General features: G+C 35.7%; 1 protein-coding gene across 2 annotated transcripts in view; it reads left to right on the top strand.

Annotated features, from left to right (window-relative positions):
• Positions 1-12,558, top strand: part of LOC149070486 (protein O-mannosyl-transferase Tmtc3-like) — a 195,991-nt gene extending 183,433 nt beyond the window's left edge. For both annotated transcript variants that reach the window (XM_089248914.1, XM_089248915.1), the window contains exons 19-22: positions 2,429-2,549; positions 2,792-2,893; positions 4,342-4,425; positions 6,105-12,558. In XM_089248914.1, the coding sequence (XP_089105040.1) occupies positions 2,429-2,549; positions 2,792-2,893; positions 4,342-4,425; positions 6,105-6,377 (580 nt within the window). In that variant the 3' untranslated portion in view covers positions 6,378-12,558. The remainder of the gene's footprint in view (positions 1-2,428; positions 2,550-2,791; positions 2,894-4,341; positions 4,426-6,104) is intronic.
• The last annotated feature ends 229 nt before the right edge of the window (positions 12,559-12,787 follow it).

The raw sequence follows: 12,787 nt of genomic DNA, 5'->3' as shown, positions 1-12,787 counted from the left end.
ATGTAAGGATTCAGTTCCCAAAACTAACAGGAGTCATTGCAGTTTCACGGTGGACTCGGTTCATGTTATCGAATTGGTAGTCGAAGTATATGGATCACGTTATCGATAATATCTATTATTATAAGGACTATGGTTCTGAATTCATGGGAACAAGAGGTAAGAGGTGCTAAATGACACCTAAAAAAGCCTTTTTGGCCATTGAATTTTTGGTTGGATTGCAGAAGCAAAAGCGATAGAGGGAGTTTTCAATGAGTGAACAACACTTCTTCAAAAGAAAATATATTTTCCCGACGTATTTGAGATGCTATATGTGCTATCAGTGAGTCGAGGTTGCATGGGATTGTAACGTGATAGGCTTCCCCATGGTGCGACCTGGGTAACGCAAAATCTACCAGAAGACATTGTACCGCTTGTCACAGTAAGGATCCAAAGAAGAGCGATGGGAGTAATCGCTCCTCGCAAGAGCTGAATAATATGGAAAAAATATTGCCGGATCCTATATTTTACAGAGCAATCAAACGAACCTACGCACAATACATTTCTCTGGATCCATGGTGGAGGGTTGAAAGAGCTCCGGCCCACAAAGAACCCCAGTATTGATTACCTTGAGGATTTGACCAATATTCAGTCCATAAGCCAATCTCCATGATGTGGGAGTGGGAAAGAGAACATGATATCCAGACTCGGAAGATATGGATATTGTACAAGGATGACGTCACTCTCCGCTACCATACGAAGGTTTTAACAACTGGCTGTTGCGGAGATATATTTTGGAAAGAGAGAAAATTCAGTGGCCCCTGCGGGGAATCGAACCCACGTCCTTTCACTTTCCGGGTGAACGCCGTAGACCACTAGACTACAGAGGCACCGAATCTCTCAATTTTTCCTTGGAGCTCGTGTACACTGAAAGGGACCGTTCATGGACGGCCGGACCAGACTCAGACCAAGCTCACAACTGCTGACGCTGCCACCAGATGGCGACTTATACCAGCCTCTGTAGTCTAGTGGTCTAGGGCTTTCACCCGGAAAGTGAAAGGACGTGGGTTCGATTCCCCGCAGGGGCCACTGAATTTTCTCTCTTTCCAAAATATATCTTCGCAACAGCCAGTTGTTAAAACCTTCATATGGATATTGTTTTGCACTGTAACATTTATATCTCGTTAAAAGTCGATTTTCTATACTTCGTCACGGATCTCCATGCTTTTAGATCCGTGTAACAACTATAGTATGCAGGTTGCATGCACTCCAAGTGCCGAAGCATACAAGTTTGGTGAGTTTACCTCGAATTTTTATTATTGATTATTGATTCATGGTTACCGTATGCTTAAGCATGTACAGACAAATTAGGCATTCCTTCACAATGATGATAAAATGACCGTTTTATGGCAAAGCAAACTAGAACTTGTCAAAAACACATTTTGGTGGCATTGCAATAGAACTCGCATGGTATTTTTCCTCTTTCAATTTTTATTACACTTTGATGTAGTTTTTTGCACTTCGAAATTTATGGTAATTGCGGGTATTATGGAATAGTCGGAGTCGGGTGATATGGACTACCGGGACATTCTATACCTTCAGCTATGGCCTTCACGTGGAACAACGATAAATAACTTCAAAATGATCCCCATGACGGCATACAGTCAGTGCCACTCGGTTGTCGCCATTATCGCGGCTGCTATATAGATTTGTTTTTCTACTTCCAGAAATTTACTCGCACAAGTTTTCCAAAAGTTAATTAGTTATTGGAAATTTGCCCAATAATTTAAAACTGAGCACAATGTGCATCACGAGTGTTGCATTTTATTGTGCTTTTATCATTTTATAGCTGGCGGTTCTTAACGATTAGATGAGACGCTATTTCTTCGAAGATTATGGTCGGGTGAATATGGAATATTTTAAGTATCATCTGATTTGGGCCAGAATTTACTGTATCTTCAAGACAAAAAGTTTAAGATAGAAGAGAAGATTTATCTGGGAGGAATGTTTGTCCTGGTTTCTGTGGGCCCATCTTGACTGTTCTGGGGACAGAATAGAATTCATTTGTAGCTCTTGTAAACAGACTATGATACCACCCCATTGTCAACTACAAAAACAAAACGACGGGTTTTTCGTTTTCATTATTATAGACTCGTTAAATCTTATTTTTGATCAATTTTCGTTATTTTTCTTCATTTTGAAACCCCTATTCATTTCACCCGACTATTCCCTGTTTCCTTCCTAAAAGCATTTATTTTTTCAATGAATTTCTCGGGAACATGACATTGATATTTTCAATAATTGATTTTGAACACAACGACAAGAATCGTTCGGAATTTAAGTTTGAAATAGTCGAAAAAATAAAAAATGCTATTCCATATTCCATAACGTCTTATACATGTATGCATGCATGTGAACAAACTATATTTTGAATTTCTCGTTTTCAAACAAGGCTGGAGAAGATAGTGGACCAAGGTAAAGAGAACGAGAGAGTTTACATGAACCTCGGTCTGATGGCTTTGGACAATAAAGACTATCGTTCTGCGGAGAGGTGGTTCCGTGAAATTTTGCAGGTACATTGACACTTTATAAACTTTGAACTTAATTAACTTTTTAATTATAAGAATTAGATTTAAAATGTCAAACTTATGTTAATTTTTTTTTTCTGGAATATGTGCAGTTTCTTTTTTTACCTTTGTATTTGTTGGACAGAAACAGAGATACGTATGCATATTGCTTATCGTAGCAATAATGTAGCTGTGATGAAATTTATGACATCCTGGTACTATTTGACACTATATACATTCTTTCATAGGTGAAACCCTCCTCCAGAGAAGCGTTGTTTAATTTAGCCCTGTTATTGTCTGAACAACAGCACTATAAGGAAGCTCTACCTTTCTTGAATAAACTGCTTCAAGTATGTTTTTCAAGTATATTTTTAGTTGTCAATAAATGTGGTGTTTACGTATTGCGTGTTATAGATTAAAAAATACTTGATCACAAGTAGGAACAAACGAAAAAAAGAAAATAAGAGGAAGAAATCACGGATTCCTAAAGCGTTTTAACGAAGTTCCTGTCTTCAGAGGATCTGTATGCATTTCATAACCACTAACCTGAACTTGGTTTTCTGTGGTTCCCAACTTCAAGGCGCAAATGCGAGCCGATCTCCCCGTTAAAAAGTCTCGCCACAGAGAGCAACAGTCCTACAACGGTAAATCATTCAACCATAACACTTCACTCATAGTTTGTAAAACTGGGGGCAGATGACAGCACTACACATAGCAAGCATTACACAGAAACAAACTTTACGTCAGGTTGCACTACACGTACACGCACATTCCCGCATGTACCGATTCGTTGGGGGTTCCCGGGGGGGGTGCATGTGTGGTGTAGCAGTAGTAGTAGGTAGGGGCTCGGGGATCCATGATGTTCAGCCACCTCGTTGGGCAATTTGCCTGTTGTGGCGTTGTATTTGTATTTGTATTTGTATTTGTACCACCAGGGATCTCACTTTGGTTGACCATTAACGGTCGCTCAGCGGGAATAAATGAGCCCATTCTAGTCAGACACTGTGGTCAGTATGAAGAGGAGTGTCATAATGTAAATCTAAACGAACGTTCTTATAGGTTGCTTGCGAATGGAGCTCTTTCATTTGTTGTATTTGAATTTTCTTAGAATCCCCACCCGTAATGGACCAACTGAAGAACGAAGTCCAAGAAAGAGAGGGGGGCGGCTGCTCAACGTGGAGGGCGAAACAGTCTTAGGACCGATTGATGAGAATGAATGGGCCAAAGCCATGGCGCTGCGATCTGTGCCAAGTATTTAATACGATATCCTAATATATTTTTGGAAACCCAAATATATGTGTTTTCGAAGAAATTTAAATAGACCGTCGGCTTTTTACTTTTTCCAATGAGCAACCAGGAGTAAGACTTCGGTAACAAATCCAAATGGAATCCTCAGTCAGCGTGATCGTAGTCAGGCCCGTCATTTAGGGGGGGGCTTTTGAAAATACACTAAAAATGGTATATATACATACATTGAGTACATGAGCTTTGCCCCCCCCCCCTGGAAAAAGTTGAAATGACGGCCCTGAGAGATCTTAGTCATAAAATATATGCAAATACTCTGAAGACCCCACATATAGTTTGTCGAAACGCATTATTAGCCTATGGTATTTCCTTTTTATTACCTTTCTTCGTTTGTTTCTTTTGTGATTATACCTAAAAAAAAAGGATTATCACTCCCTCATAAAATACTTTAATACAGAAATTGATGATAGCATGTGTTATAGCTAATGTGGAAAGTTTCCTTGAGGATTCAGATTTTCACACACATCTTTTTCTTCTCTTCTCTTTCACGCAGCAATATCCAAATCACATCAATGGATTAATCCTATTAGCAGATATGTACGTCAATTACTTGAGAGATTTGCCAGCAGCTGAAGAGGTGAGTCGAGTAGTATTTTAACGACCAGAATGTACAGTGAAAGTCTGTTAAAGTTCACGATCATGAAGAAAATTGTCGTTACAACGGAATTCTCGTTGTAAGCGAATATAATGTTTTTCGCTCTTTCAGGTTATAAAATTGAAGAAAATATTTGATTTAACTGCATCGAAATGTCTTTTAGATTGTTTTAGTCTAATAATATCGAATGAACGACTTCTCTAGACAGGAAATTGATTTTTGGTCTCACAGCTGTTGATTCCCCAAGAAATTTGTGCATAGAATTTTGCATCACGAACGCTATTTAATCGACCAACTGAACAAATAAAATTTCCAATTATTATACCACTGCTCACTTCCTTGATTTCATTCAAAGCATCAAAATTTTTTCACTAATCAAAAAAGATTTCCAGCAATCACTGGAAAATGAATTCAAACTTCTGGCCTCTTAGTCACTGGAAAAGACAAAAGTACAATAAAATCATCACGTAATTGATGTTTGTCGGGGGGGGGGAGCCCAAAAGTAGGGGTAGAACGGGATCAAAACTTTTCCCGTTCTACAAAAGAAGTAGTACTTTCCCAAAAGAAGCGGGACTCTTTTCTGTGTACATTCTTTGTTCGAAGTACCTCAGGATAATTTTTAAAGAGAAGCTTATGCCATGATGAGAGTCACCATGTGCAATTCTTGAAGAGGAAGAAAAGGAAAAACTAGAGTGTATTTTTTGAGGATTCTTTTGACGTTATAGCACATTTGTGCTCAACCTATGGCCCTCGAAATCCTCTGATTTAGCCCATGACTTCTAACCTACATTTGTAAAAATAAACTAAAACCGCGGAACTTTCCCAGATCATTTTCCACTTGAATGATCCACAGCACATTTATGGACCACTTAAGTGACCTAGTTTTGTTCCAGATCACTTAAATATGAATGCTAACCTGTTCACTTCAATTAAGTGGTTCACAGATCATTTACAGATCACTCATGTGGCCTGCGTCACCTGTTCACTTGATTAAGTGTTCCACAGATCATTTACAAATCACTAATGTGGCCTGCGTCACATTTTCTCTTCAATTAGGTGGTTCGCAGCAAATTTATAGATCACTTAAGTGACCTGCATGCAGTTCCACATCACTTAAATGGCCTGCAGCACATTCTCAGATCCCGTAAGTGGCCCGCGGCAGATATCCAGATTGCTTTGATGGTCCACGGCACATATCCAAATTACTTTAATGGCTCGCGGCACATTCTCAGATGACTTAAACAACCCTCTGCATATTTCCAGTTCAATTAGATGGCTCGCTGTACGTCACAGTTCAATTAAGTGTCCATTGGAGATCACTCGATTGACTTGGGCACATTTACAGATCACTTAAATGGCTTGTTGCGCTGTTCGAGGTCACTTAAGCGGCCCGTGACACGTTAACTGTTCAATTCAAAGACTGGCGACAACTTTTCAAACCAATGAGGTGGTCCGCTTTAAAAGGTTGATGAGCACCGTAGTTATAGCGAATGCTGCTTACTTTTAAACACGCTATACTCGAATATTTTTTGTATCTTTCGCATTTGCTGCTTGAAAATCACTCGTCGTAGCGAAATTCTCGTTATGATTGTATTTTAAAATTGTTGAATTCACCGAGGAATAGACCAAAATATATTAATTGTTTTCTTCTTTTTTTTCAGTGTTATCAAAAGGTCTTAGCAATGGAACCAGAAAACGTCAAAGCACTCCACAACATGTGCGTCGTATACGTCGAGAAACAAGACATGGCGAGAGCCGAGAGTTGTTTCTTGCACGCGACGACTGTTCATCCACAAGTCGATTACATAAAGCGACACCTGGCGGTCGTTCGAGAGTCCTTGAGATTACAGAACACTATCAAACAGGAGCTGGACTCCAGTTCAGAATCTTCAGTTCTCAGTAAGTTTAACGCGGCCGTTCCTTCGGTCAGCTGACCAGCCACTGCGCAACAACAATCCAACAAGGTCAGCTGTGAAATTCGCATGGGATCTCGGGTAATTAATGGAGCAGTGTGAAAAATTTCTCGAAGAAAAACCAAATAGAAACTCTTATGATCTTTCACTGGTTGGTGATTGACGATTGTGATTCGCTTGTGCAGGCGTTGCGCGATAATATGACGTGTTTCAACATGTGATAAAAGAATTTATATATAGAGAGAGATTTTTGAACTTTGTCAAAAAAACAACAACATATTTCCGGTGAAAAGTGTCTCTTTGGTTGGAGCAAGTCGTTGATCAAACCCTGCATGCTGATGATATGCAACAGAGAGGCACCAGCGAGGCGCGGTGCCAGTTTCGACTCATTTTTGTATGCATCAATTATAAGATAATATAATCGGTATCCGAGCAAGACATTGTAATATAGCGCGCACTTTGAAATAACATTATATATATATTATACATATTTCATGAAATCAAGCATTATATATGAAGCATAAAAGTGCTCTTAATTATAATGTACTTTTTTTTTCCTCCAAAAATTTATGCACCCAAAAATTTATTGCGTTAAATTGAATAAAAAAACACTTAAACATCACTTTGGAGGTTCACAATGTCATAATTGTTGATTACTTTGAAAAAAAAATTTCTTTAAATTAGTTTTAAACGTGGAAGATACAAATTCAGATACGTGGAAATTGAATTCTGTTGAATATATAAGTGTTTATTGTAAAATATTTCACAGTTCTTCGGAAATTTACTTTTAAGACGGAGCAAGTCAACACCGAAAAAGTTTGTCTTATAAGGAGAAATGTAAAAACTAGGTATCTCAACATTTATGAGTTGATAATCAATGTTAAATCTAGTCATCCCAAGTCAATGAGACATCCATTGAGTGTGATGACGCTTGGCTGTTTCATGAGCCTTAAACCAATTCAGTTTTCATCGAGTTCTTTCTTAGCAAGAGTTACTAATTCAGCAAAGATGGTAGATGTCTTCAAAATAATGTCGCTCCAAAAAGTCAACAGCGAGCAATTATTACACCCACTTCAAACCCCGCTGTCACCACAGTGGTCGTCAGGTGAAGTTTGTTTTCTCCCCGTCACAAAAAGTCTCGTCTCACAGAGAGCAACAATAAAATTCTTCAATAATAACACTTCACCCATAGTTCGAAAAATTTATGGCAGATGGCAACCTCACTAAGCATTGCATAGGAATAATCTAAGTTAGGTTCACACCACAGACACGCACATTCCAACACATACCAAGTCTTTAGAAGTTCCGCAGAGGGATATGGGCGAGGTGCACGTATGGTTCAGTAGTAGTAGTAGTACACCAACTTCCCGTTAGAAGGCATGGGAGCATAGTCATTTTGATTGTTCCAGTCAAGTACAGTTGCAACTATTTTCTATATCAGTCAAGGAAGGTGCTGCAGGTTTGTAAGGAAATCTGTCGATTTCCCCAAAATCAGAAAATGAAATATCGAAATTTGAGTAATTTTCTAGACGTCACTTTTTATAGTAATTTCATCTCTAATGTTCTGAAATTGCATCATCAGAATTTTTCTGAGAATCGTTGGGATACGGTTGAACCATCGGATCTAATCCATCGTTGGCTTCTGTCCGCGACTCAACCCATTTATTTTGTTCAATGTTCATCCCAAACATGCTTTCGTACGCCTATGCTATGAGCGTAAGCGGGCGCAGCCTCTTCCATGGAAGGGGGCGATAGTCCACTCTTTTGACCTTTCGCCTATGACACTACACTTTTTTAAGGGAGCTGCACCCCTTTCCCTGTTCAATCATAACAATACAGTGAAACCTCGATATAGAGATACTCTGGGAACCAAGAAAAATATCTTTGTAGAGAGGTTATCGTTATATAGAAAGGTAGCATTGTCATCAGGCATCGTCAAATTCGAATTGTTTTTGGCATCTCTTCTGAATTGGCGATGGTAGTACCACTATAAAATGCATTTTTGAGTATTTATTCACAGAAAAAATTGTAAATGATTAATCGATGAATAAAATTCATTCAGTTGTTTTACCCCTTAAAGTAGTTATTTCACAATATCTTTGTATACCACGGCAAAAAAAAGTTTCACAACAACTTTATTAACGCTTTCAATTTTATTTCCGTACATGAAAATATTACAGTGGTACATAGTCTAAAATACAGATGTTATTAAACACCATCGAAAGAACAAAAACTAGTAAGGAATTTAAAAATAAATTGAAGCTGATTTTGTGAGCAGAATATAAGGAATATCGTTTTTCAGCAGTTTCGAAAATTTCCGGAAAAACGGCGTTATGGAGGATGTCGTTGTATCGATGGGATTTTAACATTATGCATGGGCGATTCCAAAAAAGGATTTGAAAAAATATCGTTATAGAAGTTATTTATCGCTGTATCCAATATCGTTGTAGCGGGGTTTCACTGTATTATCACGAATAATTCTTTACTTATGAGTTTCTTTCGGCTCTGGAGAAAAACTTTAGCAGAAGAATAGAAATTTCCGTGATTTCTTTTTACCATCCATCATGCTTGACCTTCGCGATAGAAAGTTTTTCGAAAAAATACTTCGAAACAGAGGTGAATGTGCTTTCATTTCGTAAAGTAAATGCCGGATATTTTAGCTTCTTCGAGGTACAGAATTTCTAGAAAGAGAAGTTTGACGTTATGCGGGAAAACAAAATATCAGTCTGATTCTTAGGTAATAACTTCTGATGCATAATGAGTAATTAATAACATGAAAATTCTTTAACACTTTTGAATAGGTCTTCTCTACCACTAATATCAAAACTAGCTGTTCATTGTGAGCCTCTGAAGGTACATCGATATTAAACTCGAATGTTAGCAATTATATATACAGTCATTAATATAAATACGCATTTTATGATTTTTTTTTACATATATTGTAAATTTCAAAAAATCTCCTAAAAAATATCACTTGGGAAAGTTCTTGTCTTTCGATTTTTGCTTCGTTGTCTCAAATGTTTTCGCTGTGATTTTCGTCTGTATATATTATTTAATATTACGGTTGTTGCGCTTGTTAATGTTATATTGATTTTCTTTTGATGGCTGGAAAACCAGGAACGAACCACTTTGTACGGTTTTCCTGAACTTCGAAGAAATATTAAACCGGTTCGGGTCGTCAAATTTGAGTTTAATTTAAAATAAATGTTCTTCCAGTGTATTTATTTTAAATGATGTTATTTATACGTTCAAATCTACTGCGATAATTGACGTTCAAACAATCTGAATAGAAACAGAATTATTAAGTATATGACTTTTTTTGTATATATTCAATAGTAAAATCAACCAGAAAAGCATGAAGAGGAGCATGGTATTATAAGATTGTATTTTCTTCTTGGTAAAGCGTTTCCGAAATATGTAACTTTTTTAATCGACGATTCTAATATATAAGTATAATCTGTGAAGAAACACACATGAGTAAATGATCCATATGAGTATAAGAAATTAAATTAATGTAGTATTTTATTTGTACGTACAGATAAGTTAATAATAACAGGTTTTTTTTGAGTCACGGATTTGTTACGAGATTTTCGATACGATTAATGGGGAAGCAGCTAGAAATGATTAGTTTCATGAATTATAGTTATTGAGTTAAAAATTTATATTCGATCTAGTCGTTAATGATATTTCGTAGAGAATTTAAAATTTATATATTTTTTTCCTTGGAATGTTGAACGAATATTGAAATATTTTGTTGAATAACATGAGATCAATATCGAGATATAAGGTTATAATTGAATTAAAAGAGAATGCATTAAAGAAAGATGTCTCATTTTTTTTATTTCGTTGGGTAAACATAGCTTCATAATTTATTCAAAATTTATACATCAATGTGCAAAATTTAGTACACGTTATTACGGAACACATTATCCGTTGATATGAAATATATTCTGAATTAATATATCAGTGTTTTATTTAATTTCAGTTTCATAACGATTTTAATTAGAGACTTGGATTTAATTATTTTTACGAGATATAATATGATGAATAACATAAAATAAGAAATTTATGTTGCGTATTGAAATGAATATACTTCCTTTTTATTTCCTTTCAAGATTTGTTTATTTTTTATCAATTTTATTACTTAGATTTTTCTAATGTGCAGTCTATAAACGTCACACTGTGTTTTTCTGAAACACTCTACAAAACAGAACCATGAAGAAAGAACAATATTTTATCCTATATAATTTATTTCAGTATACATTTGAATAGTTTATTTTTAATTATTCATACAAAGTCCAAACCGTGTACTCAATGGTAAATAAAGTACCTTCAATATATTAAATAAAATCAACTGCTTGAATCAGTAGAAACTCCACTGAATCGGAATTTTTAAATATAAGCTTGATTCCGGAGTTGTACATGCAATGAATTGAATTATACATAATGTGCCATTGAGAAACAATGAGTCCCAATCGCATAAATAACAGATGTACTCGTAGTATATTGGTATTTATACAGGCACTCTTCGACTTCCGGACACGTTTCGTTCCGTCGGAAATGATATATGAAGGCATAATCAAGTATAGCAGATTTTTCGAAAGCTTGATCGAAAAGTTGGATTTAAATTAAAAGAATTTAATATTTGATTTGATATCGATTGAATATGTTTCTTACTTATTGCAAGCGGGAGACGGTGAATACAATCATCAGTCCCATTTTGAATTAAATTTCAATTTATTTACTGTGAGTTTCTTGCGAATTCGATGCCAATAAATTTGAAAACGACACAGCATTTTTATCTTAAATTTGGTCGTAACTTCGGATAGTCATAGGCTGAAGAGAGTGTCTCTATATATTTATATTTTTAATTATTTTAGAAAAATTACCAACACATATGTATGGAAGGAAAGAAGAAAAATCAACAAAATTAATTAGTTTGCGAAAATTGTATTCGACATACATTCCACATTGATTTTCATAATTGTGTCTCTGTGGATATGTCTTCAACGTTTTAGTAAAGTAAATATATGAGAGAAACATTGAACTACGTAAAATGTTTTATTTATTATATATGTTACGACTTGAGTCCCCCAGTTTGTGAATCGGCCGAGAGGTGTAGAGAGTGTCCGATAATTAGAAATGATTGATGTTTATTTTTTCTTTCTTTCTACTTTGGTCGGCCATTTCAAAAGTGGCTGGAGATACTGGACAAAATTCGATGTGCTGATGCAAAACAGTCCGGTAGGCGGCACAGCTATCCTCTGGTTTGTTGTACAATTGAAAATGTTATAGTTCACCTTGTTTCAACAACTGTTAATAATAAAGAAACTCAATATCATGCCTTTGTTTCTTCCGATTTTGGCTGTTCACACCATGCCGTTTCGCGAACTTGCTGGCCAAAGCCCGAAATCAGGAAAAGATCGGACATTGGCTGATCAATTTACAGCGAAATGGCCGGCCAATTCGCAAACCCGCCTGTTTCGGGCTTTGGCAGTAACATATATAATAAATCACACAGAGATAAATTAAAATGTCTATATATTTTGTTTACATTTTCTGGACTGGATTCAGAAAACCGCTTAGCAAATTTTAGTATTTCATGGATTATCTGAATCAAGATGGTTGGTTATAAGGCCGGGATTACACTATAAAAGTTTGATGAAATCCCTTTTATAAAACTCACAAAAATCCAACCAATAAAGCTCATAGGTTACATTCGAGCAAATGCAACCGATAATCTTATTGCTTGAATTTTCAAGTTTTATAGAAGGACTTTTATAAAACTTTTATAGTGTAATACCAGACTTACTCATTTTTTTAACAGTAAAAGGAAAAACATTCTGAATTTATAAACAATAAATGAAGATGAATCGAATGCCTTGAATCGAAATGAAATAATACCCGACATAAATTGCAAATTTGTATATAGTTACTATATAAATGTATTTAAAAAAAAAATCTATTGATATTGTAAATATACTTTATACACTAATATTATATATAAATATATACATGCATATGAAGATATATATGTATATATAATCGATTTTCACAGTGTGTGCCAAAATTAAAGAATATGGCTGTTTGCCTTTTCACTTCAAGCTTTTGTGTACGCTGAAAATATAAAAGAAAAAGTTCTGTGTAATTTTCCTTGGAATAAAATGCATTATTCTGTGCAGACTTTTACATTCCGAATTAATTTATGTCTATTTATTTGTATATAGATTTATACGAAATCTCACTTCCATCAATAATAATTTATTCAAGTAAATAACAATGAATTATTCAGATCTATCTTTCAAATCACAAATTCGAAAATCCAATTATCATTGCAAATGGAGCGGAAATATACTTCTTTTCCATTACGTACGAATAAATACACACACACACTCTTAATTATTCTTTGATGTCGAATCGATTCACGGAAC

This window comes from Pholcus phalangioides, unplaced genomic scaffold, assembly GCF_987345545.1.
Source record: "Pholcus phalangioides strain wild (caught in Gottingen) unplaced genomic scaffold, Ppha-v1.0 ptg000021l_1, whole genome shotgun sequence".
In the NCBI taxonomy this organism is placed as follows: Eukaryota; Metazoa; Arthropoda; class Arachnida; order Araneae; family Pholcidae; genus Pholcus; species Pholcus phalangioides.
This window is presented reverse-complemented; position numbering and strand designations above follow the sequence as displayed.